The sequence below is a fragment of the Brassica oleracea genome, chromosome C3 (genome assembly GCF_000695525.1).
Source record: "Brassica oleracea var. oleracea cultivar TO1000 chromosome C3, BOL, whole genome shotgun sequence".
Classification (NCBI taxonomy): domain Eukaryota; kingdom Viridiplantae; phylum Streptophyta; class Magnoliopsida; order Brassicales; family Brassicaceae; genus Brassica; species Brassica oleracea.
The window spans coordinates 55,031,830-55,048,475 of record NC_027750.1 but is presented as its reverse complement, the minus strand read 5'-3'; the positions used below and the strand labels follow the sequence as shown (position 1 = coordinate 55,048,475).

The 16,646-nt window shown below is 36.8% G+C and overlaps 3 protein-coding genes across 3 annotated transcripts; all 3 read right to left on the bottom strand.

Moving 5' to 3' along the window:
• Positions 1-4,985: 4,985 nt before the first annotated feature.
• Positions 4,986-6,351, bottom strand: LOC106331795 (cold-regulated 413 plasma membrane protein 4). The gene is made up of 4 exons (XM_013770208.1): positions 6,044-6,351; positions 5,849-5,956; positions 5,535-5,605; positions 4,986-5,450 (listed from the first exon to the last, which is right to left on the bottom strand). Exons 1-4 carry the CDS (start codon positions 6,220-6,222, stop codon positions 5,197-5,199), a joined length of 612 nt encoding a protein of 203 aa, XP_013625662.1. The 5' UTR covers positions 6,223-6,351; the 3' UTR covers positions 4,986-5,196.
• Positions 6,352-6,718: 367 nt separating this feature from the next.
• On the bottom strand, positions 6,719-9,068 carry LOC106327930 (NASP-related protein sim3-like). Its single transcript, XM_013766252.1, has 6 exons — positions 8,621-9,068; positions 8,284-8,519; positions 7,844-8,062; positions 7,676-7,766; positions 7,327-7,600; positions 6,719-7,252 (listed from the first exon to the last, which is right to left on the bottom strand). Exons 1-6 carry the CDS (start codon positions 8,920-8,922, stop codon positions 6,896-6,898), a joined length of 1,479 nt encoding a protein of 492 aa, XP_013621706.1. The 5' UTR covers positions 8,923-9,068; the 3' UTR covers positions 6,719-6,895.
• A 3,460-nt stretch (positions 9,069-12,528) lies between these two features.
• Positions 12,529-14,184, bottom strand: LOC106331812. The gene is made up of 5 exons (XM_013770226.1): positions 13,864-14,184; positions 13,647-13,792; positions 13,297-13,552; positions 13,117-13,193; positions 12,529-13,021 (listed from the first exon to the last, which is right to left on the bottom strand). The coding sequence occupies exons 1-5, from the start codon at positions 14,087-14,089 to the stop codon at positions 12,782-12,784; spliced, it is 945 nt and encodes a 314-aa protein (XP_013625680.1). The 5' UTR covers positions 14,090-14,184; the 3' UTR covers positions 12,529-12,781.
• Positions 14,185-16,646: the final 2,462 nt, after the last annotated feature.

The window sequence follows — 16,646 nt, the reverse complement described above, 5'->3', positions numbered from 1 at the left end:
TTAGTAATGATTGCTTTCATATTATTCAACCAAAGACATTTGATGTTTGAGATATGTTAGCAAATGAGCATTTATCTAGACATAGAGCTTGCTTAGAATTGTGTCTAGGCTTAAGGTTGATAGTTTGATTGATCATTTGCCATCCTTAGTTCGATACTTGATCACCCAAGGTCTAATCCCTATGCCCATGAGTTCTCTTTTCTCTTAGTCAAGAAAGTATCATTTTGTTATTGCTTTCTAGTATTAGTAGTAGTTTAAAACCCATCTAAATCATTGGTTGCACTTAGATTAAGTGAGTACTTGCATTCTCAGTTCTTTGATATCCCTCAGAACTGGTTCGACAATCTTTTATACTACAACATTTGTCTTAGGAGCCTTGAAAACTCCTAACATCACCAACCAGCAGAAGATTCAGAGGACTACGAAGATAGGTGCGCAAACAACGCATTGGTCATCTCCTGGATTAAACTCACCATCGACGAATCTCTGTGCTTTTCTCTATCACACTGCGATGATGCTTACAGTCTCTGGACTCAGATTCAGAGGCGCTTCGCAATGAAAAATGGACAACGAGTTCAACGACTCAAAACAGAGCTTGCGAATTGTCGACAGCAAGGTGTTCCTATTGAAACTTACTACGGAAAACTTACTAAGCTGTGGACGAGCTTGGCAGATTATCAACAGGCCAAAACCTTGGAAGAAATTGAAAAACAACGTGAGGAAGACAAGCTTCATCAGTTTTTAATGGGTATTGGTGAATCTTTGTATGGTGCTGTCAAGTCATCGCTTCTCTCTCGCACTCCACTACCAACGCTTGATGAAGCATATAACATACTTACTCAGGATGAGGAATCAAAGTCTCTTTGTCGGTTTCATGAGGACAGAGCAGGACGTGTTAGCTTCGCAGTTCAGACTCAACATCACAATTCACCACAAGACATATGTTATCTATGCGGGAAAAATGGTCATCTTGCAGAAAACTGTTTCAAAAAGATTGGGTATCCTCCTTGATAGGGTGAACGCACTCGAAACAAACCGAATTCCAGTGGCTCTGGTCTTCTTCCTGCACCATCCGTTTCAAAAGGAAGGAACTCGGAACCTGCTAGGGCAAATCATGTTGCTGCTGCTGCTGTCGCAGAGCCTTCTTCTGGTCCATATGCTTCACTGAACTCGGTCATCACTTCTGCAGATCTGGTTGGATTTAGCGGCTTGAATGATCAGCAATGGTACACGTTGGTAAAACATGCTCAATGAGCGTAACACAAATTCTTCTCGACCTCAAACCGGTAAGCAATTTATTGAATCATGGATAATAGATACTGGAGCATCAAATCATATGACAGGAAGTTTAGACTACCTTTATGATATTTCTGATATGGCTCCCATGTTACTTAAACTTCCTGATGGGAGATTTACGACTTCACATAAACAAGGAACAATATCTATGGGGTCTTCTCTTACTCTGACCAATGTTTTCTTTGTTGGTGGATTGCATTGCCACCTGATTTCCGTATCTCATCTGACTAGAGATAGGCAGCGTATTTTTTCAGCTATCTGATCGGCTTTGTATTATTCAGGATCGCATCACACAAATGCTGATTGGGGCGGGTGAGCAGTTGAATGGTTTGTACTTCTTTCAAGGAATGGATGCTGCTGTGATGATTCGGCGTGTTGATACCTCTGCTACAGAGCTTTGGCACAATCGGCTGGGGCATCCTTCTTCAAAGGTGTTGGAGCAGTTGCATTTATATGATTTCAGTTCTGGTGTTTTTGATTTTTCAAAGTGCGAAGTTTGTATACGTTCCAAACAAACACGTGATCATTTTCCTTTGAGCAATAATAAGACAAGCATGGTTTTTGAGTTGATTCATTGCGACTTATGGGGTCCATATCGTACTACTTCTCTCTGTGGCTCTAAGTATTTCTTAACTATACTCGATGATTTCTCTCGAACTGTTTGGATCTATCTCTTACCGAACAAGAAAGAGGCACCGAAACACATTCAGAATTTCGTGGCCTTGGTTGAAAGGCAGTTCGCAGCCAAAGTTAAAACATTAAGAAGTGACAACGACTTTGAATTCATCTGCTTATCTGATTTCTTTTCTCAAAAAGGTATCATTCATGAGACCTCCTGCATCGGAAGCCCACAACAGAACGGTCGAGTGGAGCGAAAACATCGTCATCTCCTGAATGTGGCCAGATCACTTCGGTTTCAGGCCTCACTTCCAATCGAGTTCTGGAGCTACTGCGTATTGGCAGCAGGTTACTTAATAAATCGAACCCCGACTTCAGTACTGAATGGTAAGACACCTTACGAGTTGTTATATCAAAAATTGCCACCGACAAATCATCTCAAAGTGTTTGGCTGTCTCTGCTATGTTCACAACCAAAAGCATGGAAGTGATAAATTTGCTTCTCGCACAAACAAATCAGTGTTCTTGGGTTATCCTTTCGGGAAGAAGGGATGGCGTACCTACAACCTTGAGACTGGAGTTGTCTCTGTTTCCCGTGATGTTATTTTTTGCGAAACAGAGTTTCCTTTTGCTTCATCTCTGTTTTCTCCTCCACATGAACTAGCACCAGGAAACTCAGTAGATGGCTTGGGATACACGATAGATGACTCACCACTGATTGATGATATTACAGATATTGACAATCCTACTCAGGATAGCGATACATCTCCGCAAGATATCGTTGATCATATCGCGGATACTTCTTCTCCATCTCCAGCTGAAACAGATTCCCATGACAACGAATTACATCCAGTTCAGCAAAATGATTCTGACGTTTCTACTAGCACTTCTGATTCACACACTACCCTAGCGAATCATAGTCTTGAAGAAATTTTATCTGATCCTGCAGCTCTTGAAGAGATTTCGAATGAGACTGCAGTTCTTGAAGAAAATTTGACTGCGCCTGAAGCTCTTGGTTGCGGTTTACGGATGCGTAAGCCACCTACAAAATTGGCTGACTATGTTACTACTCTACTGCATAGTCCTTACCCAACGAAAACACCATACCCGATTGACAACTACTTAGACAGCTCACAGTTCTCTGATCAGTTTCAGGCATTCCTTCTGTCTATTACCTCAAGCGTCGAACCGGTTCACTACAAAGATGCCATTGAGGATGAAAATTGGCGGTTTGCTGTAGAAGACGAGATTGTGGCTTTGGAAGACAGAGAGACTTGGACAGTAGTTGCTTTACCACCAGGCAAGAAGGCCTTAGGTTGTAAATGGGTGTTTAAATTGAAGTTTAATGCTGACGGTACGATAGAGCGACATAAGGCTCGTCTTGCGGTGTTGGGAAATAATCAAACTGAGGGTGTGGATTACACTGAAACATTCGCTCCCGTCGCGAAAATGGTTACAGTGAGATCGTTTCTACAACAAGCCGTTTCAGAGGATTGGGAAGTCTATCAAATGGACGTGCATAATGCATTTCTTCACGGTGATCTTGAGGAAGAGGTATATATGCAGTTTCCTCCTGGGTTTCGTACTAATGATAAAAACATGGTGTGTCGCTTACACAAATATCTTTATTGTTTGAAGCAAGCTCCTAGATGTTGGTTTGCTAAGCTTGCGACATCATTACTTGAGTACGGTTTCGAAAAAAAATGTCAAAGATCATTCTCTGTTTGCTTATAACAAGGGTGGTGTTCGCATACATGTCTTATCTATGTTGATGATCTGATCATTACGGGTTCTTCAGTTACTGCGATCAATGAGTTCAAAGAGTATCTGAGCAATTGTTTCAAAATGAAGGACCTGGGTATACTGCGGTATTTTCTTGGCATCGAGGTCGCACGTAGTCTTCTCGGAATGTACTTGTGTCAGTGAAAGTATTCACTGGATATTATCTCCGACACTGGTCTCCTTGGTGTCAAGCCTGTCAGTTTTCCTTTGGAGCAAAATCATAAACTTCTACTTGATAAAGGCAGTGCAATGGCTGAGCCTTACCGATATCGCAGGCTGATAGGTCGCCTCATTTACTTGAGCACAACGCGTCCGGAACTCAGTTATGTCATTCATGTGCTTTCGCAGTTTATGCATTGTCCGAAAGAGGAACAATGGGACACTGCTTTACGTGTGGTCAGGTATCTCAAAAAATAGTCCAGGACAAGGTATTTTACTCAAAGCAAACACACCTTTGACTGTGACTGCTTGGTGTAACTCCGACTGGGGTGCGTGCCCAACGTCTTGACGATTATTGACAGGATGGTTCATACAACTTGGAGGCTCCCCAATCTCTTGGAAAACACTAAAACAAGATGTGGTTTCTAGGTCGTCTGCAGAAGCAGAGTACAGAGCCATGGCTGATACTGTTAGGGAACTTCTTTGGCTCCGAGATCTTCTTCCTGGTATGGGTATCTCTTGTGACGAACCTATAATGCTTCATTCAGACAGTTTATCAGCGATCAATCTTGCTGCAAATCCTGTTCTACATACACGTACCAAACATGTTGGTTTGGATTGCCATTTTATGAGGGACGAGATACTACGAGGAAGGATAGCAACGAAGCATGTTTCTACGAAGAGCCAGCTCGCTGATATATTCACTAAAGCCTTAAGAAGCAAAGAATTTGAAGCTTTTCTCTGCAAGTTGGGTGTTTGTAATCTCCACACGCCACCTTGAGGGGAGGGGGGGGGGGTGTATTGGGCCTAGGCCTCTAGTCCGTTATTTTCGTTAGTTAGGTTTAACGTTGTATCTAAACCTCGTATGTATATATGGCACAGCGGTAACATTATATTGAATAAGAATCATCTTTACACTACTAAAGGTTTTGGACAAATAGCCGCCACCAACATAACCCTTGTCCCTTGTTAGTTACAGTGTAAATCTTTTTGGTATCAACCAGATTTGAATACTTATTTTGTGTTTACTAAATCTCTAGCCAATGTATTATTTGGGCTCTTAGTGATTTGTTGTTTATTAGCCCACACACTTCTGTTCTAAAACTTAGAAGTCAAGGTTAATCGATAGTATAGTCTAAGATGTTTCAAGATTTCATTCAACACACCAAGCATATACAATACAAACCCATATATCTTACACATCAGAACTGAATCTTTGTTTTGTTTACTGAACATTTTCCCAAACACAAATGCTTTTAAAACACAAACAATTCGCACTTTAACAAATGAAAGCAAGACACAGAATGTTGAAGGTGTTTCCAGGCCAATGAGTAGGAACGACTTAGAAGATGTTGAAAAAGATGGTCCAAACCGGGTAAACGAGGAGAGCAACGATCCCAATAGTATTGGAGAGTCCATGCTTCTGAGTTAAAGCGTTTCTGAACCCATCAGAAGCTTTAATGTGTTCATGGAAAAGGTAACATGCTATGATAAGACAAATCACTGCCCCAACCCAACTTTCTCTTACTGTCCCAGCTATGAGGCTTGGTGCAACCACCAGAAGAAGGATCAGTGCTGCTGGAATCTCCAACCAATCTACATGTTTAAATTGATTGAGAAGGGCAGAAAGCGTTAGGATGCAATTCAAGCTAATGATAAAAGTGTGTGTTATGGACTTACCTGGAAAGTGTTTAGGGCAGAAGAGCCTTATTGTGATCGAAATGAGAGCAATCCATTTCCCAAAATCTCCCCTGCGAAAGTCCATTGAATACGATTTTAGTTGTTAGATCTTGACAACAACAACAAAACATCATCATGTTTAAGATCACTTGTTCTCAGGGGCCGGTTTTGGATATTTGTCTTGTCTCCTCCCAAATTTTAAAGAACTAACATATATATTCTTTAGGTTCTCAAACTGCTATTTTTACTAAATTTATCTTAAAAATGTTTATGGTATTCTAAGTTTAAGGGAGTCCTATTAGTTCTTTTATTACCTGAAGAAGTTGAAGATAACGTAAGGAAGTGTGAGAAAGATGTATGGCACCAAAAGTGTAGTCAACATTTTGGTTCTCCAGTTGGTCCGATCTAATATCAACAGATAACTGCCAAAACAAACAATACAACATCATTACAATAGTGATCCCAAAACCACAGAGGGTAACGGTTTGGTATCTTTTGTTTTGACTAACATGGCTGAGATTGAAGCGGCCCATTGGAGGAAAGACGTGCCAAAGCTTAAACCACCTAGCATCGTTGCATCTTTCACGAGTTTCTTCGCGGCGTCCACAAACTCATTCAAATCGGAATTGATCAGGTTCGCCGCGGTTTCCTCCTCAGTCTTCATGGCCAAATAATCAACTCTTCCCATATTGAAGTTTTTTTTGGAAACTTTAAATTTAAAATCTCTCACAGAATACAGTTTTGAGTTATAAGTTGTGACAATAGCAGAGTATTTATAATTGCTCTGTTTCTTTGAAACTTTCAGATAAATGATTAAAAAGTATATGTTTAGTTACATTTCATTGGTGACAACTGTGTTTGAGTTTCGGATATCTCTAGAGCTGCTCGTCACGTAGGCTTCGCTGGTGACACTGACCGATGGTGGCTACCCCAAGGGTCGCTCGTTTTCATATACAGCTCATCTTCATATCTCCACATACATAGCGAAATTTTCTACTAATCATATTATATTCCATATTTTAATTCTACAAGTAACCAACATTTTCAATATAAAATACCCTATAATCAATTTGTTCATGACATTAATAAACTAAAAAGATATCAACAACTAAGCCAGTGCATATAATTATTATCAGACTTAGTGCTGATGAGATTTTGCTTTTGTAAACAAACAAAAAAAAACATACGAAGGAAAGGATTTCAAGTCTCAAAGATTAAAAATCGTTTAAATTACGGACCCAATTACAATATAAGAACTCGAGAATCTAGTCTTCAAGGATCCATGCGGGTACACACCAAACATTTTTCTCAGTTTCTTCTGCTTAAACTTAGTAATAGACATTTTTATACCTTTTTCACCTTCAAGAAGAGTTGCCATCTGCTTTGTTTGAAGACTCAGGAGCTAGTTTCTTCGCAGGACTTGACTCTGCAGAGGTTGCGTTCATCAAAACACGCTTCACTCCTCTTCCAACAACACCCAAATGAGTAACACCTGATGATGATGCTGTTCCTCCTCCTGCTGCACCGGTGTGAGCAGTGGAGACTGTAGGCGACTCTAAGTCTTTCCCGTTATTTGCGGTTCCCATCCGAGAAGAGCTCATTTCACGAGCAACAGCAGGAACAACCTTGTCCCCAGCATTTGGCTTAGCTGATGCCATGCCCATTAGCTCAGCAAGAAGTTGCTTTGGGTTCTCTGCTTGTTGTTTCAAGTCCTCAAGCTGCATGGAATGAAAAATGACATTAGTATGGGTTTCTAGAGTTTCTTTTACAGCCGATGGTTAAGTTCACTTGCCTTCTTTTCAAGGTCTTCTGCCAGACCAGATAAGACTCCGATCTCAGCTTCTTTGTCTGAAGCAGCTTTATCAATGTATGGAACATTGGATGATTGTTGGATTCCTTCGTCTATCTCAGAGACAGTTGAGGAAGTTGCTGAAGCAGATGGACCCTTGATCTCATTAGTGAGCCTCTCCATCCTAGCTTTGCAGATTAACAGAGCCTTTTGACAATATGGTATCGCTTCCTTAGGCTGGCATCCTGTCTCTAGACAGATGCATATGCGGAAGTTTCTAAAACGTTCAAGTTAAGTTCACACAATGCACGGAAAATAGAAAATAAAAGCAAGATCATCTATCAAAGGATACAGTTCGGCTGTGTGTCGACTGTCGGGTTCAACAAGTCGCTCTAGGATGGACAGAGCATTCTTGTAGTCACTCAGCGAAGTCTCGATGTCCTCTACGTTATATTAAACAATTCAAAATCATTAATGAGAAAATGGGACGTTACGACGATGAAATAGGAGAGAAATTAACCTCTCTCCAGGGAAATTTCAGCAAGGGTAGAGAGAATATCCACTTTCTCCATTGTATCAGTTGCCTGTTTGTCAGTAATAGCCCTTGCGATGTCAAGCATTTTCCAGGCCATATCCAAATCAGACTCATCTTCATCGGCATCAGCATCAGCATCAGCATCAGACAGGTCGTCGTCTTGAGAATCTTCACCATCTCCTCCTTGCTCTCGACCACCAGAACCTACAAAAACAAGAGCAGGAATGCTGAGAAACCTTAAAAAGACAATCCTTTTATACACCAATTTGAGGATAAAAAAAGAAAAAAAAAAGACAATGTAAGAAAAAAATCTGCTACAACAAAACAAAAACGAATCGTTTGATTCATCAACCAGATGATATATATGTGACACCAACAACCACTCATTGCCTTTGAATCCAAGAGCATTATGAGACTTTCAGTACCTTCTTGGCCACCACTTGAACTCCCCTGTCTCTCCGGGTCACTTGACACAACAGATGCGGCCAAAGGTTCACCGTTTGCAGTGTTCTTATCGCTAGACTCTTGCTGAGTTTCGCCTTCTTTCTTGGGCATGTTACCAAGTGGATCAGCTTCAGCCTGAGCCTTTTCCAGTAAAGCTGATCCATACTTGTAATAAGCGTTTACACACTCAGCAGCAAGCTCACCATAGTGTGCAACCCTAAACACATACCAAACAAAAACACACATTTGAATCTCACTACCAAATCTATTAGCATAATTCTCAAATCAAAAACCTTCCAGGAATGTGAAAATGGATACCTGATCTCGAGGGCGCGGCTGAAGCAATCGACAGCTTCGGCGAAATCCATCTCTTTCAAGAACACAGAGCCTTTCTTAGTGAGCTCATCGGCGAACTCGAGCGTCTTCTCACGGTCCTCTTCGGAAACAACATCAGTCACAGCGCTCTCCGCCGCGTTGTTGTTGTTGTTACAGGACGATTCAGCGCCGCCTTGAACAACAGATTCGACGGTGGCTTCAATCGAGGCTTGGTTAGGTTCTAGGGTTTGCGCGACTTCCGTCACCGAAGCTTCAGATGCTGATGCTGCTGCTTCGTCAACCATAGCTGAGTGAATTGGATCTCTCAGTGAATTTGAAAACGAGAGAAGAAGAAGAAAGAAAGAAACGCGAAATTGATTCTAACCCTAAACCCACTCTTCGTTCTTTTGGCGGACTTAGCAAAATATTTAGTCAATGTAATGAAGGTTTTGTAAAATGACCCCAGAAAGGGATGTGGGTGTTGATGAATGTGAAGATGTGGCCCAACTCAAGGCCCATCATAGATAGTTTTCTGGATAAACCGAATCAATTCAAAATTATAATTTTGATTGGTACAGCTTCTATTAAAACGAACCAAAGTAGAAAATCCCAACCAACCAAAATTTGGTTTTTACTAAAGTGACAAAATCCATCTTTATATATTAAAACACAAGTCACAACTTTGATTCATGTGTGATTTTTTTAAATTATAGACATATTCATAGAAAGTCATGTTACATTTAATATCTAATCTTATCATTAAATTTTGGGCATACCAGAAATTTTTATTAGGCTATCGATAATTAGATTTAAAAAATAGATGATCTATTGGATTTATAGATATAATTTAATGCTGTAATATTATACTTCCATATGCTAAATATTTAAATATTTGTCGATGTTAACTTTTAAAATTATAAATATTTTTTTTAAATAACAAAAAATCATATTATCTAACAATGATTAATCTTTACTACCTTAAACCAATGAACATAAATTTTAAACCATATAGTTTATTTTAAAAATTAAACAAAAACTAAATGTTTAATTATTTACTCGATAATATAAATATATGAAGCGAAAAGTTTAACTTTTAAAAAACTTTCTCAATTTGTGAAATGTGACAATATCTTTGAATATTAAAACAATATTCTACTAATCTTTATATATATATTTACGATTTTAATAATGAAACAATAATCCCAAAATATATATATAGGAGAAGGTAAAAAATACATGTGAAAGTTTGAAATAATCTTTTCAATGAAAAAAATATACAGTAAACTTATTATGTTTTAAAAATTAATAGACACGTATATATTATAATATATACCAATTTAGAATTGAAAACAAAATATTTATATAAAAATAAATGAAAAAAAAAACCCGCACGGTTGCGCTGATCGAGATATAGTATCGTAAATTAGGAATCTACTTAACATGAATCTTTATCGCATCGTTTCTTTTCTGGTTAGTAAATGTTTATTGTATTTCTTTCAATTAATTTGAGGTAGTCTAAACTAATCTTCCAAAAAGAGATACAACCCACAAATTGATCATCTATCAACGTATTCAACTGACTAATAAAACTCAAAACATGGTTCTATATTCATGATTACACTTGTTTAATATCTTGAGATTGTTTCAAATTAGGATCGTTTAACTCTTCAAAATCAGCCTAGCAATACGTGTGAATTAAATAAAATTGTTTTTTAGACACAATTTTATCATTATGCAGCTTACTAATCAAAAGCCAGAATCATCAAAATTTAGAACATTGGTTGGAAAGGAAATGTAAATAATTTGGAATTTAAACAAAAAAGTTTCAAATTATGTAGGAAGATACAATATCTACCATGTGGTTGTGGGATATAATGCGTAAAACTAATAACAATGGGGGTGTTGCATTATTATTTTAAAAGTTGAATGATTACAATAAGATTGTTTAAAAAATGATGTTGATTCATTGTTGTTGAAATTATTCACTAGGTGAATACTTACAAGTTGGATTTATTTTTACTATTTTTAATCTCATCTTAAATATTTAAGATCAGTTATTTTATAATATATTTTGTAAAAAAATATACTAAAATTTATCATTTTGTGTTTTATAAAAAGAAAATTGGTTCCTTTGATTCAAATACAAAAAATATTTTACTAAACAAATAATGGTGGGTTAGTGTATTGAATTTTGTTAAAACGGAAAAATTCTAGAGTAGAATGTTGAAAAATGTTAAATTAATAGGCGGAAAGAAAAAGAATATATGTAATATTAAAATATGTAAGATAAAGTGTTTAATCATTTTTTTATTTTTATTTTGTTTATTTCACCAAACTATGCAAATCTCGTGTAGGTCGACACCCGCGCTACGCCGCGGGAAAATGTCTATAATATTCTGTTATTTGACGTAACTAACATTTCATGTTAACTTCGTTAAAATCGGTTTGAAATTATGGTTAGTTCTTCAGAAATGAGATTACTTAAAAAAATCAAATTATTTAAAGTTTTTTAAATCAAATAGAACCGAATTTATAATCGAACGCAAACTAAAAGCTGAAACCGAACCAAATTAATTAATGTTAGAAAAGAAGAATGTTCGAGAAAGTAAACAAATCGAAAAAAAACGCTTCTTCTCTCCTTCTTCCTCTTTCATCTCTGATTCAAAAACTCTCTTACTCTTTTGTTTATCACTTCCCAGCAATCAAAGACCATCTTCGTTCAAACCATTAACCCAGATCTCTGATTCAAAAACTCTCTTACTCTTTTGTTATTAGTAGAATTTAATCATTTTAGGATGCATTTAGATGTATATATTGCATTAGAGTGTTCATTTGCATTTAACAGGGGTTAAAGCGCACTTTGAGAATTTTGGGGCGAATTCACAAAGTTATTCTTGCAAATTTAAGAGTTCGTGGCCGATTTGAGAACCATCAAGAGGCGAGGGACCATTCTGCAAATATGAGGGGTCTGTAATGTAAAGCTGAAAGCCAGGGGTTGATTTGAATGGATATGTTTGCAATTTCAAAAGGCTTAGGGCCACTGCGAGAAGAACCAAAAGGTTCAAGGATCAACTGTGAAAATAATTGAAAATCCACCATTGTGGAGTTCCCGAGCTTTTCAATCTCAAGATGGCCGCGACGGTGAGAAGCAACGACTCCGGAGCTTCAGAACTGGCTGCCACGACTTGAGCTGAGGTCACGGCGGCGTTATCTGACGGCGAGTGAGGATTGCGAGAAGACGGACGAGTCGGAGGAGGAACCACGGTGGCTAGGTGAGCACGGCCATGGTTTGGGCGCCGACGCGACGATGGAACTGAGCATGACGACCACAAGCTGATAGAAAAGACGCGCCAGAGGAGCTTGATTTCATGGCCGAGACTTCGGCTCGAGCTTGACTGAGCGAGGAACGCGGACTGTAACCGCGGACCACCCCAACTCCCACCGCCGGAGCCCGCCGCAAAATCGGAGTCGCAATCACCTCTCCGAAGAAAGCGCATATGCCGTCCGCTGGGCCGTGGATCACTACATCCGCCCCGGAGACGCCGTCGTCTTCCTCCACGTCTCCCCCACCTCTGTTCTCTTCGACACCGACTGTGGTTACAAGAAGAAAGTGACGTGGAGATGCAAAATGTTTTGATTGGTTTTTACAGTTTTTTCAGTTAATGACATGTCAATCCCTCGGTCATTTTAAAAGCTGAGGTGTCATGTTACGGAGAGAACCTTGCTCCATTATTGTGTTGATTCATATTAGTGTGTCAGTTTTTCTAGATAATACATAACAATAATTCAATAAAGAAAATCTCGAATCGTTATCTTGTCATTTTAGACAAAAAAAAAATAAGCTATCTTCTAGTACGATTTTATGCAATAATTGATTCTTTTTCATTACTTGTGTTAAAAAAAAAAAATTCTTTTCATTAGTATTCTCAAATTGGGTTAGATTGGAGAAAACGATGCATTACAAAAGACAAAGGTTGTGATTGTTTTCATCCTCTGTTTGCCAAGGTGGTAATTAGCAAACAGATTGAGATTTACTTTCACATGGCTGAGATTAACTATTAAACAAAAATTTTGATTGATCAGTTTCCTCCTATGAAGTGTTATGATTGATAGTATTATGATTTTGGATGCATCATCACTATGCATAGTATTATGATTGATCTTTCAAAGCTCAAAATCCACCACTTGTCTCTTCTTATCAGACTCACCTCTCCAGCTACGCCCATCAGATTTCTCTTCCTCCTCATCATCCTCTGAGATATGACTACCATTATTATTGAACAAACCTCTACCAACAAGCGGGCTTTGTGGAGAACCTGATCTTGACAAACTTATTAAGCTCTGTGTTTCCCTAGGCTGATCCGAGGATGACAAAGGATGCTTACGGATATGCATTCTATATTTCTGCAATAGCATATCATTCCACACACTATCAAAATCATTCATTCACACATCAAAGTTTTAAGTTTGTTAAAGAGAAGATCAGAACTTTTATTTACTTGTAAATGGCTCTTGACTTCATCATTGGTTAAACCATCAACTTTCATCTCATCTCTAATCTGCTTTGGTGTGGCCACTGGTATCACAACAACAACAACATAAACAGCATAATCTCAGTATAACCAATTAATGGAGAATTGAGTTACAAAGTTGGTTCCTTTTTTTGATTAAGGACTAACCTTGTGACCCTCCAATCCTACGAAGAGCATCAACGAATCTCCGGTGAAGATCCTGTGACCATCTCCTTCTCTGCTCTTTCTTGGGAATGTGGTGAGGTTTGTTGAATTGATGATTCTGTTCAGTTCTGCTATTGAATTGATGATTCTGCTCAGTTCTGCTACAGTTTATCATCGGGGGGTTAAATGGCGTAAATGACCCTCCCTGATTAAGGTTATTACATGTCTGAGTCACACGCCGATCTTCTTCTTTGTCTGTCTGTAAGAAAACATGATCAAAGGGTAATAAGATCAACTGAAGAAACCCAAAACAGAACATAAAAAAGGTTTGATTTTTTTTTATTGTGAATTACCGAATTAGAGTTGGAGATCCATAACTGGGCAGAGCTCATCCAGTTCTTCTTATTATCATTTTCCAATTTTGACCCTTGACTCACATCCAATTTACCATTTGATGCCATCATCACTGATGAAGCCTCTTCCTTTAACCTCTCAATCGCTACACAGAGGAATCATTTTGGTTATACAAAAACACACAAACAAAATTGAGAATCGAGAGAGAAAGAATACCTTCGTTCAGTAAGAGCATGCATAGAGGAAGCTCGCGTTTAAAAACATCAATCTTTTTCCTCTCTTCCTCCAATTTTCCGACATAAACATCGATCTCAGACAGCTTCAAATGATTGTCTTTGATCCTGGACACTTCATCGAGAAATTGAGATAAGGGTTTTGCTATAGAGTAAATGGAAAGATTCAAATTAAGACTCATCCTTCGATCCTTATCTGTCTGAACCATCGAAACTATAAATACAGAGAATGCTAAAAGACAAGGCGTTTATATAGAAGTAGTGAGATAACAAGAAGAAGAGATTAGGGAAGAAGAAGAAGGACGCGGAGAATTGTAACCGCTGTAAATAAGTGGAATCTCGAGGGCGTTTGTGTAAACTGCTTTAATTAGATTTGTCTTTAAATGGAATGAAGAATCTTTTTGTGATGCCTGTACACACGCGGCGAATCGTTACACTAACTTGTATATTTATTCTCTTTTTATTTATTTATTTTTGATTCTTTTCCATTTTTAATATCCAATTTTAGGAAACTTATTACTATTTGAGTGCTTATTATTCAAGATTCTCATATTCCTCTATCTTAAAGTTAATGTTTTCTTTTTTAGAAAAAATATTGTGAAAGAATGTATGGTGGTACTATACTATTCTATGCATAACTAATAAGGTTGTACAAATCTCACTGAATATATGTTTTATAAGAAATAATGGTAAATGGAGTATTATATATATAATATGTTGTACTTTGATGATGGACTTTGAAAAATTAGATTCTTAGAAACAAAACACTAGGTGTCAAGATATATACATGATTGGGTGTATAATATTATAGAGATTGATTTGAACTTATTTCTATACTATTAGTTAATATATATATATTTATTTATTTATTCTGAAATATAAGGAAAAATAGCAGTCATATTATCGAATATTAATTTAAATATAATTTAAAATTTAAAATTTAAAATAATTATCATTATCTTTATATCATAAAATTATATAATTTTTGTATTTTATAAAATTTGCATATGAAATTTTCACATTTTTTAAAACTAATACATAGCTTACGTATCTTGTACCATGCTCTATATATATTTTAAAAATAATTGCACCATGCTATATAACGTGTACACTGTGCACTCTGCTACACAACTTATCCATCATGTAGCATGCATGCTTAAGTATCTTTTTTTTGAGAAAGCATGCTAAGTATCTTGACATTATGCAACTTACTATGTCACATACAAATTTTTTTTTTTACATTCATTTTTTTTATAATCAGCTACGTACGTAGTTTGCCAATTATAGAGATATAGTCCATGTTCTAATAATCGGCCGCCTAACCGCCTAGGCACTACGCGTCACTCTTCCGCTCCAATTTATGTCAAATCGGTTTAAAAAATCGGACATCCGATTTTTTTCTGCCTAAATGACCGTCTAGCCGCCTAATCTATTTTTTTATTATTTTTTATTATTTTTTTTATTTTAAATAATATTTTTATTTGTTTATATGATCTAAAATTTTATAAATATCATTTATATTCATAATTTTGATGAAAATTACACTATATTAAGTTTACATATTCTATTTGTGTGTTTTATACAATCTTAAACATGAAAATGTATTAATGTTATAAACAATTAAAGATTAACATGTTTTATAACATAGTAAACCATCTAAAAATTTCGCCCCGCATAATTTTCGATTAATCTCCGATTTTCTCTTTAGGCGCTAGGCCCAATCTGACCGCCCGACTAGCGCCTAGCACGTTCCCGAACAGGAGATATAGTCAACTATATACCAAATAAACAATGATAATATAAAAGATTTGTAACAGCAAAGCCCTTTCTAAAAAAAAAGAAAAAGGATTTGTAACTGCAAATTATGATTGAATAGGAACTGAATTACTGAACATAAGAAAAAGGAATTACTGAACATAAAAATTGTGTTTGTAATATCTATCTCAAATATGGTGTGAGCATCTCTAACCATACTATATATTTTCTGCAAAATGAAGTAAGAAATGAAATAATGAACAAAAAATAAAACATTATTCCATTTATACTCAAACCTTGTTTTAATGGAACATAATCACTCGTATGTGGCGATGATACTGTCGATTTTTTAATTTAAAAATCATTGGAGAGAAACCCAAAAACAAAAGGTTAAAAATCGTAGTGGTCAAATTCGGCAGTCTCGTTTACTATACAACATCCATTTACATTCACATTAAGATACAATTTAAAGAAACCACGTAACCATTGAATTTATACTATAAACTTTAGAGTGCTTCTCATGTGTTTGGTTGCTTATCTTTTGCGTTTTGTTTGTCTAAATTTCTTAGTAGATTATAAGCAAGTAGACATTTCAATATGGAGAGTCTTTATCTCGACCCGCCGGACATCCTAGTAGATTATCAAAAAAAAAATGGACTCTTTATTCAAATTCAAAGTAGATTGTATATATTTTAGTATAAATCGCAACTAGTCTCTGCAACACTAGCAAATTAGCAATTAGCAAAAATGATCTTTCGTACATTCCATTGTAAAAGATCCCACGACGCAAAGCAACTTTATTCAACGCTTTTTCCTGATAGCCAAACACAAATTTCTCCCAATTTTATATAATTTAGCTTTTACAAATAATGTTTGATTCATGTAACCAAAAATACACTACAAAGAAAAGATGATTTAACATCATTTATTTAAAAATTTTGTATTACTTATAAATGATGTAAAAGAATTTTGCATCACTTATATAAATGACTCTGAAAGTGGTGATCCAAA